The 19505-nt window shown below is 45.6% G+C and overlaps 1 protein-coding gene and 1 long non-coding RNA gene across 6 annotated transcripts in view; one reads left to right on the top strand and one right to left on the bottom strand.

Annotated features, from left to right (window-relative positions):
• Nucleotides 1-1657, bottom strand: part of LOC108405721 (uncharacterized) — a 77166-nt gene extending 75509 nt beyond the window's left edge. The window contains exon 1 of the long non-coding RNA XR_012123915.1: nucleotides 1511-1657. This is a non-coding gene — a long non-coding RNA (uncharacterized lncRNA). The remainder of the gene's footprint in view (nucleotides 1-1510) is intronic.
• ERLIN2 (ER lipid raft associated 2) lies at nucleotides 1349-17293 on the top strand. Of its 5 annotated transcripts, XR_012123913.1 has the most exons (13): nucleotides 1946-2480; nucleotides 2678-2798; nucleotides 4023-4104; nucleotides 5131-5177; nucleotides 6938-6999; nucleotides 7142-7267; nucleotides 10029-10102; nucleotides 10251-10309; nucleotides 10822-10913; nucleotides 11753-11842; nucleotides 13451-13530; nucleotides 13916-14311; nucleotides 15768-17293. XR_012123913.1 is itself a non-coding variant. In XM_073218921.1 (12 exons), exons 2-12 carry the CDS (start codon nucleotides 2692-2694, stop codon nucleotides 14114-14116), a joined length of 1020 nt encoding a protein of 339 aa, XP_073075022.1. In that variant the 5' UTR covers nucleotides 1349-1470; nucleotides 2678-2691; the 3' UTR covers nucleotides 14117-17293. The 5 variants fall into 5 exon arrangements, 4 of the variants coding, with proteins under 4 accessions (XP_073075022.1, XP_073075023.1, XP_073075024.1 ...); XM_073218921.1 differs by lacking the exon at nucleotides 1946-2480 and adding an exon at nucleotides 1349-1470 and having other exon boundaries at nucleotides 13916-17293; XM_073218922.1 differs by lacking the exon at nucleotides 1946-2480 and adding an exon at nucleotides 1512-1642 and having other exon boundaries at nucleotides 13916-17293.
• Nucleotides 17294-19505: the final 2212 nt, after the last annotated feature.

Raw genomic sequence — 19505 nt, forward strand, 5'->3', positions numbered from 1 at the left:
ACATAGCTTTAAGCTTATCCTGCTGTCACGTTAATAATCCAAACCCGCAAACAGGCAAGAACACATTTAAGGGAATCTTGTATTTAAAACAACAGCGAACACTTACTAAGATGAGCCAACACTTACTCAAATGTACCCAACGTTGCATGTGCTCTTCTCGGTCTGTCCTTGAATCCTCACAACTTTCCTCTCAGCCTCATATTAATATTACCCCCATTTTATAGATGAAGAAACTGAGGCACAGATAGATTAAGTCACTTTCCCAAGGTCACACAGCTAATAAGAGGCAGGGAGTGGGGTGGGAGGCAGAAATGGTAGCCAGGCAGTCTGACTTGGAGATTCTGAGATTAGCCCCTACTCTGTAATCCAAGTACTTCCAAAATGCCCAGAGCAAACCTGTGATGAATCGCGAGTGAATCCCCAAAGCAGACATGCCTGGAGGACCTACACTTTCCTTTCCCTGTGTCTTAGATCTATAACCCACCAGCTTGCCGTCTTCCCCGTGTAAAAGTTTTTCATGGACTGAAGGCTGTAATTGGGTGGGACTCTGATCAGCTTTCTCTTCTGCAAACAAAATAACTTAGGTGGCAGAATTAGAAATACACCCCCCACGCGATGCTAAGGAACTGGGGAGGCAGTGGACAACGTGGGGCCCTCAGGCACGAAGTCTGGATCCTGGTGCGGCTCCACTAAGCCTTAGGTCTGCGTTTACCGAGCACCTAAGCACCGGATGCTGAAGGGAAGACGCAGTCCCCGCGCTCAGAAGACAGAGAAGGACGCAAGCCGAGGGTGCCGGCACAGAAGAAAGTGCAAAGAAGCTTTCATTGTCGTTACCCTGCCACCTCCCTGGATTTAAGATTTTGCTCACTGAAATTGGGATAACGCCTTCTTAACCCACATTATGCTGCTGTGGGGACCTCAAGCGCCAAAGCTCCTAGAACAGCATAAAGGGCTGTTCAAAGTAGGAACTGTTGATTCGCGACGCAATCTGCGCCTTTCAAAGCTTTGTTTTATCCTGCGGGGCTGCAGGAAAGCGACGAGCAGAGGGCTACAAGAGCTGCAGATCGCTGGTAAGCGATCTGAAAAAAATAGAACAGCTTGACCTCACTTGGAAAGGAATTCGGAGCAAACTCCAAAGCCAAAACCTCGGAAGGTGAAACCCGCGGTCTCGGCCCCTCGCGTCCTCCCCGGGCTCACTGCCCAGGCGCTCCGCACCGCCCCCACCCCGAAACCCCAGACTGAGGTCCCTACCGCCAGGACCTAATCGCGGGCGGCCACTAGCGGCCACTGCGAGCACTGGCCGCTCGGAGCTCTGGGGCGGGGCTGAGGGAGGGGGTGTGGTGTTCTCGCGGGAACTAAGTGCGTCATCGAAGCGACGGGCCGGAAGGAAGTAGCGTGCTGAGGGGTGTGGCAGTTTCTACGGTTGCACGGGGGTTCGGACGAGTACGGAGCGCCTGGAGGGACAGCTGGGTACGCGGCCCCCGCCCTTGAGCGCGCGCGTTGGGCCTACCTTTGACTTCGGGCCGGAGCAGATCAGCCATTCTCCCAGGCTTCTGGCCCGGCAGGCACCCCCGTCAGGAGCGAAAGAGCAGCCTCTTTCTGTCCCGCCCTCTGCCCGCGAGCACAGAGGAACCGAGCGGAGGTCCCCTACCCAGGGTTGTTGGGACGCGCGACCCTCGCTCGGAAGAGAGCAGGGAAGGCGCGCGAGGTGGGGCGGGCGTGACATCGGGGAGGGAAGGGCATTTGCAGAAAGGACGCGGCTGCCGATCGGTAGCTGGAGGCCGCCTCGGTAAAATAGGCGCCTCGCCGACGTCCGCGCCCGAGTTGTGTTATCCGGGCGTCAGAGTCCACGCCCGGCGCGGGTGGGCCGAGGCACGCCCGACTGCGAGCTTTGCCGTCAGTTAGCCTAGTTTTTCCGGATGATTCAGTGTTCAGGGAATGAGTCTCAGATGCCCGCTTTTGCGCGTTCTGGTGCCTGAACGCGGTGACACCCAGGAGCCCAGTCTTCCCAGCCCGGGAACCCCCTTTCTCCTCTAACCACGCTCTGTGGACCTGTGAGGCGTGCGGGAGGGAGTATGGCTTCGGTCTGGTTCAGAGCTCTCTCCCGTTTAGGGCCAAAGGAATAACGGGGAAGGTGGACAAAAGGCCAGAGAATCCCACCAGGAAACTTGGTCGCATGATGTCTGTCACTCCAGTATCTGAAAGGAGTAAATAACGGTTTCCTTTGAAATGGCAGGCAATTAGGACTGGGAGGCTCTGACCAGAATTACATAGCCACAACTGCCTGTCATTTGGACATCCTCTGTAATTTGGGCCAACACACTGCAGCTGCCTCTCTTCCCTCTTACCAGCATGAGTGGCTCCAGTGACAGCATATTCGCGTTCACAGGAAGAGAAGGCTGTGTTCTGACCGCTCCCGAATTGGCCCTGGTTCTCCCGCAGGCCCCAGCTGTATCAGGAGCCACAGCCTCTTCCATGAGGTGGGGAACATAGTTCCTCAGCTAAGGAATAGGAATGTTGCCTGAGACCAAGGGTGAAGAAGGTGCAGATGCTGTGTTCATCCTACAAGAGGCTGGATAGGAGCCACGTTCAGGGATCCCAGCGTGGTGAGGTACTCTGGCTGTCACAGCTTTTCTGCACGTCAGCCCACACACATTTTCCCGAATCTTTTCTCTAGGATACCGCTCACGGATGGCTCCGCTGGGAGCAGTTGTGGCTGTAACTGCCAGTTTCTTTTGTGCATCTCTCTTCTCGGCTGTGCACAAGATAGAAGAGGGCCATATTGGGGTATATTACAGGTAAGGCAGAGACAGGGAGAAGCTTACAACTGCCTGCTAAGTGCCTTTTTCCTAGTCACTGTCTAGCTGATTCTGCAGAATAGCTATGTTTTTATTTTGTTGAAGGGGAGTCTTTCAGATTGAACTTTTGTGTCCTTGATCATTGGGAATGGAATACACACACACATATATAAATGTAAATATAAAACTTAGTAGTCTAAATCGATCCATGAGTGGTGATTGATAAATGCATGTAGAGAGAGACAAAAACCTAAAGGAAACCAGTGCTTCTTGCACACCATCTCAGAAACAACAGTTGAAGTACCCATTCTTCATGGCAACTTGAGGAGGTAGCCTGCTCTGCTAGTTTGGACCTACTCTTTAAATTTAACATTTCAGAAAAAATGAAAGAGCCTGCAGGTTGATTTATATCAATCAAGGCAGGTCCTCCAATAGTGGTTCTTACTAGGAGCCCATTATGTCACTGTTTATTGCATTGCTCTTTTTTTTCCTAGTGTCTTTGACTTCATAGTGGAAAGCAAAGAGGCACTTATAAATCTTGGATTGTTTTCCTTTTGGTAACCTGTGTAACCAGTATTTTTGCTTTGATTCTTTATGAACCCCCTTCTTTTATGTGCCCTATGATGCTTATTTCTGGGTTGCTAATAGAAAGTTCTGAAAGTTTGATTAGGTTCTCCTCTCTCCTTTAATTATTTCCTCCACCATCTGCTTATATGGCCCCAAAAAAGGGCTTTTAAATATGTTATCTATGTAAATAACTTGACTAGAAAGGTAACTGTGCTAAACCAAAAATGTATTTCAGTGACTTACAAAGCATACTTAAAATCATGCTTTTGGTTGTTCATATCACTGAACTCCGGCATTAGTGCAGTTAATTGATAACTGTCTTACCGGACTGAACTGCCCTAATGGATGACCACACTCAGGATCACTCAGAGTAAGACAGACTTCTCAAGTAGAGCCAGGGATTCGGCTGTCTTTATTCCACCTAGCCTATGTGCCTGTTTTTCTCCCTGAAAAAGCATGAATAATGGTTTTATGTGTTACCATTTGACTTCCTAGAGTATTAGGGTTGAGCTGAGGGAAGGAAAGGCTCGGTGGACGTGGATCTGGCACCTGTCCTTCTGTATTAACTGTATCTGGGGCCTAAGAAAAAGGCGATCCAAACAGCACTGAGGTGACATGTCCCGCTGTCGAGCTGACCACCCCTCTCTCCCTCTGCAGAGGCGGTGCACTGCTGACCTCCACCAGCGGCCCTGGTTTCCACCTCATGCTCCCTTTCATCACATCATATAAATCTGTACAGGTATCGCAGCTTGTGTGGTGCAGCTGGGTGTCTGCAGGTTTGGGGTGTTGGCTAATGGATGGTTTCAAATGATTTAGCCATGGAGTGAATATAATACCTTTTCAAGGAACTATTTAAGAACAAGTTTTATATATATGAAGAATGAGGTTCCATGAGCCATTTACTCTGGAACATTCCTGGGCTGTTGAAATAGCTGAATGGGGTCATGCCGTGGCCCGTCAGCCCCAATGGGGAATTATTTCTTCTCTTTAAGACAAAGCCAGAGAAGGATCTGTTCTGAACGTATAGAAGGAAAAGTAGGATGTGTGTACCTGTGTTTTAAATGACAGGCTACCGAGATGGGTGGAAATAAAACACGATAGTTTTGCTGGTTTTTCCTTGAACTTCAGAGATGTGAACATAATTTTGGGAAGGGAAGAGGAAAGTTGAACTTGGTGAAGGGAACTGACATCTAAAATAGGAGTAGGATTAGTTATGACAGATCTGAAGACTGGCTACATTAAACTAGCCGTCTTTGAAGTTCATCCAGCTAAGAGGAATAAGATTGAGAGAATGACTTTGAAACTGACCGAGGAAGATATCCTGGGACACCTCCTCAGCATTTTCCCTGTACGTCTCTTCTGCCACTTACTGCACTTTGTGGTTTTCAAAGTGCCTTCATGCACTTTCTCTCACTGGAGTCTCACAGTGATGCTGAGAGTGGGCTGAGCAGATATTACAGGCTGTTTCAAGACTAGTAAATGGAAGAGGTAAAAGGAAGGGCAGATCTTAGGCCCCCCAGTCCAGGGTCTTTTTCACGAAACCATTCCTACTCAGCTTGTTCACTTGCTGATCTGCTTACATTGACACCGGGGTAGGTACCTTCGCTTGGTTTTGTCTCACCCCCTGGAAGGAGGAGGCTTAGGTGGGGTGTTCATGTTTAACAGAGGCAAAGCACAGCCCAGGTACTATTGGAGGACAAGACCATCTGGGATTCTTCGTTTGTCATGCCCACCTTACAGCATGCTATGTTTCCTCCATTTCTAGACCACGCTGCAGACTGACGAGGTGAAGAATGTACCTTGTGGGACTAGGTAAGGTGTCCAGAATAAAGCTGTTAAGCCCAAGTAAGAGGGAGGAGTATCTGGCTGGCCGCAGTGAGAGACAGTGAAAAGGGAGGCATCCCTTCCTAAAGGTTTTACCAAGTCCCCTGGCCCCCTAGCTCCCTGTGTTCTGATTTGACTAGCGGGTGGATGCAGTGGAGAAAAACCACAGAAGGTAGACAGCTGTGGGAGGGCCCCGCATGCCATGCTAAGAACTTTGGACTTTTTCTGTTGTAAGTGAAGATCGGTTAAAGGCGTTTAGGAGATAAATGAGTTGATAGAGGAAGGTAACTTTAGCATAACCCACTATGGAGATGTCATAAAGGTAGGGAGAGACCTTAAGGACAGGAAATCCAGAGAACACCACTGTAGTGGTCCAGTTGAAAAATGAAGACTGTCTAAACTGGGATAGAGTAACAAAGTAAACACCACCACAGGGAAGCATTGGGGCAGATCCAGAATTGGGGCAGCCCACTGGAGAACTAGCCTTATCTCACCACAAAGTCCTATTTGAAGGGGCTTTGCATCAAAAAGGAGACTTAAAACACTAGTAATGCAATGGTGAACCCTCATTAGAACATGGTTCATAAATAACAGCTGTAAAAGGGGACTTTTTAAATGCTGTTAAAAATAACAGCATTATGGGAACTGTTCTCAGGCTGCCCTAACAGAATACCAACAACCGGGTGGCGTAAGCAACAGAAGCCTGTTTTCCTACAGTTGCAGAAGTTCAAAGTACAGCAAGCTTGGCCTCTAGTGAAGCCTCATCCTGCCTTGCTCATGGCCGGCTTCCATGCTGTGTCCACACGTGGCCTTTCCTTTGTGCCTGCAGCAAAAGTGAAAGCAATCTTGTGTCTTCTCCTTTTTTCCTTTCCCAGTTCAAGGATGAAGGCCCATATGATTTCATTTTGCCTTAATTATCTCCATGAAGGTCCCGTCTTCAAATGCAGTCTCATTGGGGGTTAGAGCTTCAACATGCAGATTTTGGAGGACATACAATTCAGTTCCAAAACAAGAACTGTGGGGAAAATTGGAGTAAGGATGGAGAACTAGCAGATGGGAGGGAATTACTGCTGATTTTCTTAGATTTGGGAGTGGGATTTGACTCTGTAGGAGAATGTCATAATTCATAGGTGACCAGTGCTTGCTATAGTGTTAAGGGTAAAGTATCATGACTGCGGCTTACTTTGAAATGTTCAGCAAAAAAAACAGTAGATCAACCAGTAAGGTAAAATGTTCACAATTGTTAAATTTAGGTGTTGGTATTATATGAGTGTTAGCTGTACTATTCTTTCAACTTTTCGATATGTTTGAATTTTTTTAATAATGAATGTTTGCGGGCAAAGGGAAGTGCAGAACTAAAGTGATGATAAAGACAAAGTGAGAAACAGTGACCATAAAATTGCACAGTGACCTTTAAGTCCTTAAAACTTGACCTTCCTTAGTCTTTTCCCTTCCACTGATTGCTTTAATCAAAAGGCATCATGGATTCAGAAGATATGAACTGTTCTTTTCTTAGTGGCACCCCAAAAGCTCCACTTTTTTCTTTGTGGAGATATTTTTTGGAGGTGTGATTTCTTGGGAGATCTCTTACTTGGAGATCCGGCATGCCTCGCAACGTCCCGTGAGCTGTTCTCCTTTCCTGCCAAGTCACACTCTTGTGCCATCACACACCTTGGGCCATCACCTAGGAGACTGCACTATGTACCAGAGCTTGTTAGTGACCACCTTGTCCGTTCTCCCTCCAATAGTGGTGGTGTGATGATCTACTTTGACAGAATTGAAGTGGTGAACTTCCTGGTCCCAAACGCAGGTATGTCCCTTTAGTCTGCCCTCACCACCACCGTGCCTTCCCCAGCATGCCACTCCAGGTCCGGGGCAGCACCTCAGGCACTGAGAGTTGCTGTGAAACGAGTCCTGCCTTTGCTTACCCCGAACTCCCTCCCTGCCCTCAGTGTACGATATAGTGAAGAACTATACTGCCGACTACGACAAGGCTCTCATCTTCAACAAGATCCACCATGAGCTGAACCAGTTCTGCAGCGTGCACACACTTCAGGAGGTCTACATTGAGCTCTTTGGTAAGAAAGCCGGTGCAGATCACAGCTTGCCTTAGCAGCCCCTCTCCCCACCCCCTGCACAGTAGGGTGGGGACTGGCAGTCAGGAAGTGTGACAGAATCCAGAGCTCAGGACCTGGTCACGAAGGGACACGCTCCTGGCACAAACCAGAGGACTTAAACATCACTCTCTAAGGAAGACAGCATCAGTTCTAGAACCTTAGAGATTATCCGGCCCATCATCCTCATTATAAGGTAAGGTACTGAGGCCAGAGAGAGAGCAGCAGAGCTGGTTGGTGGTACAGCGGAGGCTCCAGTCTCCCTCTCAGGGCTCTCGCCTGACAGTGCCTTCCACCCACCACCCCAAGTGCAGGGCACCCACAGAAGGCGGCTGGGAATGGCGGGTGCACATTTGCTTCCCAAAGTGGGACAGGAACCATAGCCACTTACAGTTCCTAAAACCTTTGTGGTGTTTTGGGAGTTTTTTTGTTTTCATACCCTATACCTGTAGAGATGAATAGGAAAACACTTTAAAAAGATCCACATGCTTAAGATACTTTGTCCTTTTTAGCTGATCCAACTCAGTGTAGCCTGATGTCAGCAGCAAAGGAAGGTGACATTTCAGCAGTTTTATAGCTCTTTCATGGTAAAGGGTTCTGTCTAAGCTTGCTGCCAGCTTTCTATAGCTGGTGCTAAAAGTGAGTGATGGTTCAGCTATTCTTCATACTAGGACTAGATTCCTGGTTTTCCCCAGGAATCTCCATAAAAAGGACTCTGAGTGAGAACATTTTAGATAGAGGAGGAATCATTGGTGTTGCCAATGATCTTAGTTAAGCAAACAGCCTTTCATACTGTGTATCAGATTTTAGAAATCATGAGAATCACTTTTAATTCTTCTGCATGAGAAAATGAACCTAAGTTCGCTTTATAAGGTTTGGATTCTTTGGTTTGGATTCAGTATACTTTTTGAAAAACCAGGTACATTTGCTATTAAAATTTTTTAACCCCAAACTGTAGAATTTATAAAAAAGCATTCGTTTCTTGCTAGTTTCAGTTTTAGAACTTGTATCATTAAATGAATATTTTGAAGCATTTGAAGAAACAAAAGACAAAGATCTCTACTTTCCAAGAAGAGAAACTTAAAATGTGAAATTGTTTAGTATTAGAAAACACCTTACTGTCTTAGAGGTAAACCTGATAGCTTAGTAAAGTACAGCTTCTTGTACAGAGGAGCTGGGAAAATGTATTTGCTTTGGAACTTTCTTCTTACAGTTCAGTCTTGTCAGCAAGTTCTGTTTTGCTCAGATCTAATTGTATCCATAAAAGAGAAGCTTGTGTCTCTAATCCCATTCCTCAAACACAGAAGGTTTTTCTCTTGTTCCCTCTTGGGACTCACAGCCCTGACTTCGAACAAGTCTGCAATTCTCACCACTGCTTACTCTGATGCAGCCTCTCTACCCATTTTATAAAAGTGGCATCTAATACTTGTTCACAAGTTGACCTGAAGAGCCTCTTTCTTCGTGTTTACTTAGTAATTTAACTTAATCAGCATTTATCAGCATAACTGTAATATATGAACAACTTATTACAGTCTCACTTAAGTAATAAATAACTCACCTAGCAAAATATTTCTCCCAGAGTTTCCTAGAGAGTTACTGACCCAAGCCACAGATTGCCACCTGGATTTAGACGTAATTTGGTCTGATAAATGACTGTGTCATCATTAACTTAAGGGGGGCACAGGCCATCTCAAAGTTTGGTTGGCATCCTATTTAAAATAGAAAATACGACATGTAATGTTTATGTGCCTCTGAAAAAAGCTGTGCTTGAGCACATCACTGAACCTCCACAGGCCTCTGTTTGGGTGTCTAGACTTGCCGTTTCTCATCGGCTCCTGTTTGGACACAGGTGACCAGGAATGGCTACCTAAAGCAGATGGCAGCTGACAGTGAGGGAGATGATTCCATCCAGATGGCCCGGCCTGGTTTGTGGAGTCCCTGTCCCGGGCCCTTCCAGGATCTTGTTGAGGAGCTTGTGGGCCGGAGAAAGCAGCCTTGATGCTGCTGTTCTGGGATCCCAGTCAGAGGGGGAATCAGTTATGGCTTTTCCTACACTGTCTGCGAAACGGCTCACAGTGAATTCCAGACAAAGGAATCAGGACTAAAGCAAACAACACATCAAAAAACTTGGGCTGGTTTCCAGAACTGTAAATTTTTACCTTCCTCTTATGTTATTTGATGGAGTTCCTAATGGAAATAGTCTTCCTTGCGGCTTTCTTTGACGTCAGAGTCTGTTTTTCTTTGAGAAACTTCTAAAATTACTGGATTTAATGTGTTTGGCTCTTTCCGAGATAACCTAACGTAGCCATTCCACCTTCCTTCTTCCTGAGAACTGGCTTCTGCTTTCTCTTGTTGCAGTTGCCTGAGGAAAGGCTGCTGCCTGACTCAAAAAATGGGCTAGAATTGTTGTTTGTTCTTTTTCTTTTTAAAGCCCCGTTCCCTTTTGGGTAAGGTTGATATTCTTAACAACCTGGGTGATTTTATCTTGAGGCCACAGGGGAAGGATACAGTGACATCAAGCTTTTGCAGAGGACATGTTGCTTTCAAAGTCTTGTAAGAGATCTCTAGATTTCTGGGCCCTGGTAAGCACTCCTCCTTGGAAAGACCTTTTACCAATCAGATGCATTCCTGAGCTGGTGTTTTAGCTTGTATTCCATCCCTGGAATTCCCTCCACCCCTGCCTAGAAAATGTAACAACTCCTTTTTCTGTCTTTCTTGATTCCAGATCAGATTGATGAAAATCTCAAACTGGCTTTGCAACAGGATCTGACCTCCATGGCTCCCGGGCTTGTCATCCAAGTAAGCATTGCTGTGGCAGGAGCCCCCTGAGGAAGGCGCATCCCCTCCTCCAGGGGATGTCCTTTTGTTCAGGGAGATCCAGGACCAGAGGGTGCTGTCCCTCACCACTATCCCCTTCCCATCAGGTACTATTTCTGTCCTCCTCCAGGCTGTGCGGGTGACAAAGCCCAATATACCTGAGGCGATCCGCAGAAACTACGAGTTGATGTGAGTTTACACTCTGCCTAAACGACCAGCACCACTCTTTCCCACCTCCTACCACACTGTACCCCAGAGCTAACCAAGGCTCTGCCAGGCTCTTAGTCCCCTTCTGGAGTATTTGTTACAGTCCAGTGCACTAGAAGATGGAGCAGGCGTGTAGCTGTGACTGAGCCCTGGGAAGAGCCCCTTGGAGCAGCAATGCTTTAAGAGGGCCAGGGAGCCTTGCTTGTGCTTTGTGGCTCATGCCCAGGAGGCCCAGAGGCCAGGGCGATTGAGCAGGCAGGCTGGCCCGTTTTATTGAAGTAAATTACAGGTTATTTTGGAGGAGAAGGAGAACCATGCCACTGTCTGCACCAGATCCCCTTTTACCTGGGACAGTGAGCAGCCTTCCAGGAGAGAGTAGGAAACCATAGTTGGCCCCTTCTCAGCAGGAGAGTTTGGCTTCTTCAGGGGACAGTGCAGTTCCTCAGAAGCTTTTCCACAGCAAGCCCACAGCCGCCCACTTTTTTCCCTTCCAGGGAAAGCGAGAAGACAAAGCTGCTCATTGCAGCGCAGAAGCAGAAGGTGGTGGAGAAGGAGGCCGAGACAGAGCGAAAGAAGGCCCTCATCGGTCTGACTGTGGTTCTGTGGCCCCCTTTCAGGGCAGCCAGGCTGGGGATGGGGGGAAGATGCGGGGAAGCCTCAGGCACAGTCAGACTCCGGCATCTTCCAGGCCCTTGCCACATGCAGGAGTGGCGTCTCTACTCCTGGAAGCAAAGCAGAAGCTGTCAGATCATGGCTTGGGAGAATGAGTTTTGAGTTTCCACATGCCACTTAAAGGAAAGGCGCCCTTCCTATTAATTCTTAGCTCATAGTAACAATGGCAAGCACTATGAGCCATGCACTTCCCTAAGCAGTAATGTGTGAATCATCTCACAGCTACCAAGGTGCGGCAGGCACTATCGTTAACTTCATTTGCTGAGCTGAAGCGCAGAGAAGTTAACAGCGTACCCGAGGTCACATGGCAAGTGATGGAAGTGGGCTTCACATCTAGGAACTCCGCTCCAAAACCTGGGTTCTCAACCACTACCCTAGAGTATTAACAGAAAACCCTTCCTAAAATGAAGGGGCAGGAGGAAACTTTCCAGAGCCTACATTACCTCTTAAAATACTCCTCTGGGAGAAATGCCCTTGTAACTAAGGAGAGAGCTTAGAGCTTTTCTTCACTTCTGTCAGAGGAGTGACTTCCCTTCCTTGGGCCTGGGTCTCCCCAGGTACTGTCCAGTGCTGAGGTGGTGGTACTGGCGCACCCATCCCTGCCCGTGTGCCTCCCAGGGCCGCCCTCTGGGGTGCCCTGCCTGAGCCTACCACCCTCATGCATCCGTGACTCCGAGCAGGTGAAAGGCAAGATTTAGTCAAACTTTTAAAGTAACAGAACTCTGAGCCTTTTCCTCAACTTCATTGACACAGAGGCGGAAAAAGTGGCTCAGGTTGCAGAAATCACCTATGGACAGAAGGTGATGGAGAAGGAGACTGAGAAGAAGATTTCAGAAATTGAAGGTGAGCCTGAGTTTTCCTCAGACCCCGCTCTGTGGAGAGTCACTTCCTTTGCTCTTTGATTTGGGTCCTAAGATAACAGGATTTCTTCAGAACATCACATTTTCTCTGTGCTTTGACTGGAGTTTTGGGGCGATTTGGGCCAGGCTGGCATCAGTTTTCTACTTCAGAGAGCATTCATTCATTCATTCATTCCACAAATGTTCATTGAGGGCCATTAGGTATGTGATGTTCAGCTTCAGAAAGGGGAATCTCATAGTCCTGCTACCTTGGAGGTCACGTTCTAGTGGGGGCCTCAGCCTTGGAAGTCACCTAAGCGGCTGGGCCAGAACAGCGCTCTCTCCCTAGAGCCTCGGAAGCCGGCAAATGTCATAGCCTGGCCTCTAGGAATGCCCTCAGGGTCCCTGGAGATAATAAGCCAAGCATGAAGAAGACGCCTATTCAGCACCAGCAGTGGAGCTGGGGAGAAGGGTTTCCTTTGCTGGCTTTTCTGAATATCACTCACCTTCAGTTCTGTGCCCCTTAAGCCCTCACCTCATTCCCATCACCTGCCTTTTCCTTCACATGGTGCCTTACATCAAGCAAATTCTAGGACAAAAATAGGACCTCAAGGTCCAGCTTCAGGCTACAAAGTTCCGTGTCCGCTTATACTCATGGGGCCTGTCAGGCTTTGCAGGGATCCATTGAGGAGCCAGCTAGGATTTCACAGATCAGTGGCTTCTCGTTAGGGAGCTCTTAGCAAAGAACACATTTTTATTTCTTATAAATACATGTCATCAGGTGCTAAGGCCAGCTGAGTTGGCCAGACTGCAGCCCCCTCACTCCCCCAGCAAAGAACCCACCCTCCATGCAGGCTTTTCTCTACAGGTAGTACTCACATGAGGCTGGCACATTCCCAAGGCCAGGAAGTAAATAGCAAAACTTGTGCATCGGCTTGACAGAAAGCCAGTCTCAGCAGATTAAGGAAATACACAGTTCGCCCAGTAGAAATTTAAACAGGTCTTAATCCAAACTTGTTCATCTAGACCGTAGCATATAATTCTCTTAGCATTGTGCCAGCTTAGCCACTTACACTTCATTAGAACCTTTTTGAAGTGATTGATAGAAATAAAAAGGAAAGGAAACTGAATAGGGACAGCTATTTGTATTTATGGTATTGGGTTTTAGGGTGGATCTGCCTCTGGCTGAATTCAGAGCCTTTTTTGGCATCTTCTTGCCTTTACCCTGTAGCACAGGAGGGAGGAGGTGACTGAGCTCTGAAACTGGAAACTGAAGCAGGGTCTCACCCCTTCTCCCAGACGTGAGTGACCAGAGGGGTAGCCTGGGGACCTGGGAGGCATCTCTGGACAGCAGTGCTTTGTTAGACGATAGTGTCAAAGAAGGTGCTGCACAGGCCTGGCAGCAGAATGGCCTCACTGGTGCCCACAGGGGTGCCAACGCAGTGCTTTATCACCTCGGGTCATTTTCACAACTTGGGAAATAGGAAAAAGTGCCTTTCCCCATTTCATGGATGAGAAAACCAAAGCACAAAGGGAAAAGAGTCTCCCCGGGTCACAGAGGCCACCGGGGGGGAGTGACTCTGCACCTCGTTCACTGCACTCCACCCTGCAGATGCCGCATTTCTGGCCCGGGAGAAGGCAAAGGCCGATGCAGAGTGCTACACAGCTATGAAGATAGCTGAGGCAAATAAGGTAAGGCCCAAGGCCGCCCGGGAGGGGAAGATGTATTTGGGTTTGGGCCAGTGCCATATGAGAGTTACCCGGGGTGGGTGACTCCTACCACCCAAAGCCCCTCGTGGCCAGACGTGGTGACTTTTGTTAGGGGGGTGATGAGTACCTCCCTCTTCCTAGCAGGGCCTCAACAGAAGATTATTTTTGTCTTAAACATGGAAAGTCCTAAAACTAGTAGCTCTGAGCTTGATCTCTTAGTGCTTCATTCCTGATATAACAGGAGGCCAGGGACAGTAGAGAGGATACACTTCTTGGACAGAGCCTGTTCTGTGTGAGAAGTGAAGGGGTGCCCTGAAGCGTTCTCTGGCCAGGCTCCCCCAAGTCCTCTGCATTTTCTTGCCTACAGCTGAAGCTGACCCCTGAGTATCTGCAGCTGATGAAGTACAAGGCCATTGCCTCCAACAGCAAGATTTACTTTGGCAAAGACATCCCTGACATGTTTGTGGACTCCACAGGCACTCTGGGCAAGCAGTTTGAGGGGCTAACTGACAAGCTGAGTTTTGACTTAGAAGATGAGCCGCTGGAAGCAGACCCTGAGGAGAACTGAAGACTTTGTAAACAACCTCACATGACACTTAAAGAGATCTTTATTTTTTAATGATGAACCAAGATGCCTCTCTCTCCCCCACTACCTTCTGTGACTCTCCTCCACGTACTGTCATGAGAAAAGAAGAAATGGACCAAAATCGATTCCCCTTCCTGGGAAGAGGGGCAGGGTTTGATTGTTGAGGGTTTTATTCAGGTAAGTGGGTTATATGACTTCTGTTAAGATTTGTAAATGGTGGAGTTGACCTTTGACCTCCAGACACTGATTTTAGCCCTTTGAAGCTGTGATAATTAGGGATTCCATCACTAAGGAGTGGGACAAATATAGTGTGTTGCCTCCAGGTGACTTGATTTCCCTTACTTGGGAAATACAGTCCAGTTTTCTCACCCCTGGCCTCCAAGTTGGGAGATGCTTTGTGGGTGAGGCTCAGCAGCTGAGCAAATGTGTTGGTCAGTTGGCCTCAGAGTTGTGGAGAAATGTCTGCAGGGGCCATTTGGCTTTCCTGGTGTTTTTGTCAGTGTGTACATGTTAGGTTACGGGCATGCTTTCTTGATTCCTCGGGGGGAGAACTGGTGCTAGGGTTTGCAAGCTTTTCTATACATTACCCTCCTTGTCCAGGGTTTAACGAGTGGTGCTTTCTCGACTAATTTCCAGAGTCAGGGTTTGGTCACCACCACACAATTCTTTCTAAATCTTTTCACCTATTCTGTGATTTGCTTTTTGCTTCTCCATCTGTTCTTTGGCTCCACTCAGCATCAAGAAGACAGGAAAAGCACTTCAAGCGTCTTAATAGCTGCTGAAGTGGGATCATTGTGTCTGTTAGCCACTGCGGTACCTGCTTGGCAATATGTATGTTCCTTGAGATTAAGTGTCTTTTGTTGTGGAGCTTCTACACTGAAGCCCTCCTCTAGAGGAGGAAGAAGGCTCATCTGAAATATTTCCAAGTCTTATCCCCATGGCTTGTGCTGGGAATTTGTCTCACACTGTGATAATAAGGGAGCCATTTGCTAAGTGACAAGTGTTTTTAAATCTGGGGTCGAGATGACCACAGTGAGATCGGACTGAATGTTAAATCTCCAGAGATAACTATGTAGGTGCAAGTCACAGACCATGCCCATGCCCATTCCGATGTTTTCTTACTCATTGCTGATGAGGAAAATTTTGAATCTCTCTGGGAGATATGGGATGGGGAAGAGCAAACATGAAAGAAAGGTTTTCTTATGTCCTGAAACTGGAATTGGGAGCATGGGGAGGAGCGAGTGGCAGCCTGTGTAGGCCATGATTCTGTTCCAGACTGAAGTGGAGGGCAGCTATCTGGAGCTAACCTGCAAGCATATTGGTGTCTCCATGACGAGCTCTGGGTTAGGATCTGGCCTTGTTATTAGCTTCCCCCTCCCAAAACTCCCACTGTACCCCTCTTCCCTCAGTGAAACTACAAATGATACATTCTGGCACAGGTCCCCACTCCTTTTGGGTCCCATACCCAGACTTGTGGTTTATCATATGGCCCCAGAAGTTGGGCCAGCTTGCTTCTGCATAGCACCAGGCTTGTGGGGAGTTTGGGGAGCATTCAGCCTGCTTAGGAAGAAACAAAACATTAACTCCTCTAAAACAAATGTTACCCTTCTCTGTTTCAATTCCTGGGACTAAGAATTCTCAAGCCACTGGTCCTGGTTCCCCTTTGTGCAAGCAGCCAGATGTTCCTGGGAGTGATGGATCTTAATGTGCTCAGAAGTCTTGCAGAAGTCTTGCAGAAGTCTCTCAAGACCAAAGTAGGATATCTATTATTAAGGCATACGCACCCTTCTCCTATTTCAGTGCCATTTTCCACTTGTTAAGAGCAACCTGGTATGTGACATCCAGCATCCCTGATTTACACATTTGTCTGCTCCCTCCCCTTTCCATAATTCTACTCTGAGATTTGCTGCCCAGGCCTCAGAAAACACTGCTTCAGTACAATGGCTTAAGAAGAAAGGGTATCTCAGCCTGTCTGAATAGATGGTTTTCTCAGGTTCTCAACTTGAAAGCTTCTCTAACACTAACACCCTGTGAAGGCCTATCCCTTGCAAAAAATACTTTGAGCACAAAAGAGTCTCAATACAGTAACGTCCTGCTGCACCTGCCTGCCCCGATGTCCATGTTGCTTCTTCTATTAAAAAAAAATGTAAATGTTGTAGTACCCATTAGTTATATGGTTGTCAGCTGTTTTCTCAGCATGGGGCGGCTAACCAGTCTGCCTCCGTGACTTTGTTTCTTTAACACTTACTAGAAAATCTGATCTCAAAACATTTGAATTCTAAACATGTAAAATGTGACAGCCTGCAGTTTTGTAGGCAGTAAAGTCATGGCTGCTATTTATAAATGAAACGTATCAAAATAGTAACTGTAAAATGCAGTTTTTATAGGATTTTCCAAGGAAAAGCCCTTGGTTGAATGTTTCTCATTAAACTTTACAGAAGTGATTCATATTCAGTACTGTTTTTAATCACTTTTTACTTTAAGGACAGAATGTTTGCAAGGGCGCCAGAGTTTGTTAATAGTTTTTGTAAGACTCCAATAAAGCTAATTTGGAGGGTTCTGTGATCATATTATGTTGAAGAAGGGGGAAAAAAAAACACTGAAAGAATTTTAGCAATAATTGATCCAAAAAAAGATAGTTTCTAAATGATCTGTTCCAATTTCTATAGGTTCACGTTTCTTTCAACACTGATAACTTTACCATTTATAAAAAATAAATAGTGAAAGTAAGTTTGTCATATTTACTGACTTAGCAGTTTGATTGAGGATAACATGTATCTTGGCTCGTAGCTTCTGTGACTGAACTTAACCATTACTTATTTAGTTCTATTCAGCAGGGTTCTAGCCACAGTTTATATTGTTTCTCTGTAAAAGAGGCGATGGCCAACCACTTTGTGTTTGTATTTTCAGTCCTTTTTGGTTCTGCTCCTATGAAAGCTGGTGGTGGAACAGTCAAACTAATTCTACTTCCAGAGAGCCCCGAGGGCCTAATGACCTCCCTCACCCCCAAGTAACTGGGAAATAACTTTTGTTAGATGAATTACTCTGTAAATGGTATGCTGGATTAATTGCCTTGAGCTGGAGGAATTGTTTTGGACAACACTAAAGGTCTTAATTTTATTTTCAGTCTTGCTAAATAAAATGGGTCTTTGCATTTGCCTTTTTATTAAAGTGAGATTTAGCAATAGCTAATATTAGAATAGGGGATATAAAGCAATAAAACATCCCTGCGTAGTAAGTTGAGTACAAGATCACCCTAAACATATATTCAGATGAATATCTATCCCTATTATATATGAAGAAACAGTAAACAACTAATTTGTAAACATGGAATTGTGAATGTGGCATGATTCTTGGTAGGTGCTATAGAGACGTATTGTTTTAAAGAATCCATATGCCACTGCAGTTCTACAAGCAGATATTTTCAACTGGCCCAAAACTCATTTTGAAACCAACTTACCAAGAAGGTCCCAGTTTCTGCTCTGGAGAGCTGCCCAGCTGAGGGTTGCCAAATAAAATACAGAAAGCCCAGTTAAATGTGAACTTCATATAAACAAAAAATAATTTTTAGTATCATTATGTCTCAAATATATGAGATATATTTTTAAATTGTTATTTATCTGAAATTCACATTTAACTGAGTATCCTGTATTTTTATTTGCTAAATGTGGCAACCATAGCCCAGGTTTTCCTGGGCTCTTTAATGGTGCTCCCAAACTATTTATATTGGTTTGAGAGCCTACTGCACAAATAATACAAACTTAGATTGAATGGGTAAGTTAAGAATGTAGGTACTGGAGTTAGATTGTCAAGATTCAGATCCATGTCCCACCACTTCCTAAGTGTATCGTCTTGAATAAACTCTAACCTCTCTGAGCCACAGTTTCTTCATGTATAAAATAGATCGACTGGATTAAATAAAATAATGCATGTCAAGGGGTTAGCACTGGACCCAGCATGTGAAAGTTTCAAAACAGGTTATTTCTAATCATCTGGAAAACAGTCTAGGAAGCACACAACTAGTATGTAGGTACCACTAAGCAGAAAATCAAACAGGTGCAATGACATAGAGTAAGGTTACAGATAGGACGGCACATAGAGGAAGTTGGCATTGCAATGCAGCCAACACAGTATTGAGAATACAGACCTCTACAGAAACGTAACATGTAGAAAATAAACTGGTGTGGGTGGCCCTGTTGAGAGGTATTTCCCAGCTCTGGGCAAATAAAAACAAGACTTGAAGAGGCTAGACAGAGAACAGAATGTTAAAATGTAAAGAAAAAAGTAGTTTAAAAAATGAAGCACATGGTTTGGCCTCAGAAATAAACAGAAGGGGCATTTAACAACTTCACATTTATAAAAATTGCTGAATAGTAAGCTATGTATTCTCTAGTTCCTCTGAGGCCAAAGAAGAAGAAATTGCTTTACACAGTGGAGTATGTTCAAAGATTTTACTTAAGGTAAACTGGCAAAAATTTGAGATCAGAAGTAGTTATCTGCAAATAGAGGGATTAGCATGGATAACATTGTCTTCTCTGATGGTCTTCTGAAATTAAGGAGATTCTATGCCATTTGGGATGGTTTAAATGTCATTCTATATGAAAGAGCAAATGATTTCTAAAGGTCCTCTACAGGTTGGGAGTTCTAGAATTTGTATTGAAATTGGAATAGCCAAATGTGACAGTATGTTTGCTGAGGGATTGCTGTCATGGCTTCTCTACCTGATTTCATTTAAACTGGGACATGGGCATTATTTCTCCCGTTCTCTTCAGAGCCAAGTAACCAAGCAACAGTAATTTTCTACTATTTTATCTTTTTTATCCCCCAAAAGAATCACAGTAAGCTCAGAAGGAAACAATTTAAAAAATCCATAAATGTTTTTCACATAATTCAGGGCCTTAGACTACAAAGGTGAATATTTTAAACGCTTGATGGCATTTATGGTAAGTAAGTACACTCAATTTTTATAAAACTTTTCAGAAAATCTGTTCCTCTGGGTATTTCCCTTTTTAATCTCTTTTCCCCTCTGTCCTTGCAAACTGTTGGAACAATTTAAAGATAATTGCTAGTGATGAAGTGATTTTGAACTTGCATTTTTCCAGGATTAGGTAGCAGGGAAGGATGAAAGGTTAAATTAAATGGTTAATGTCCCGAGAAGAGGAAGAGAAGAAACTAAAAAAGAAAATAAGGGGTGTGGGAAAGTAGAATAAAATTAATTCAAAACAGCACAGCTAAGAAGTAAAGACATTAGAAAATGTGAAATGATAATGAGGTCACCTTGATCTTTTCTTTTTTCCATTTTCATAAATTCATAGAATGTTAGAGATGAAAAGCACCTTAGAAACAAATCCACAGTACAGCCCATCTTGCT

Source organism: Manis javanica, chromosome 12 (assembly GCF_040802235.1).
Source record: "Manis javanica isolate MJ-LG chromosome 12, MJ_LKY, whole genome shotgun sequence".
Classification (NCBI taxonomy): Eukaryota; Metazoa; Chordata; class Mammalia; order Pholidota; family Manidae; genus Manis; species Manis javanica.

Coding starts and splice junctions, on each gene's coding strand:
- ERLIN2 (XM_073218921.1), top strand. CDS start 2,692: ATGGCTCCGCTGGGAGCAGTTGTGGCTGTAACTGCCAGTTTCTTTTGT. Junction 5,178..6,937: donor AATGTACCTTGTGGGACTAG/GTAAGGTGTCCA, acceptor TCCCTCCAATAG/TGGTGGTGTGATGATCTACT. Junction 13,531..13,915: donor AGATAGCTGAGGCAAATAAG/GTAAGGCCCAAG, acceptor TCTTGCCTACAG/CTGAAGCTGACCCCTGAGTA.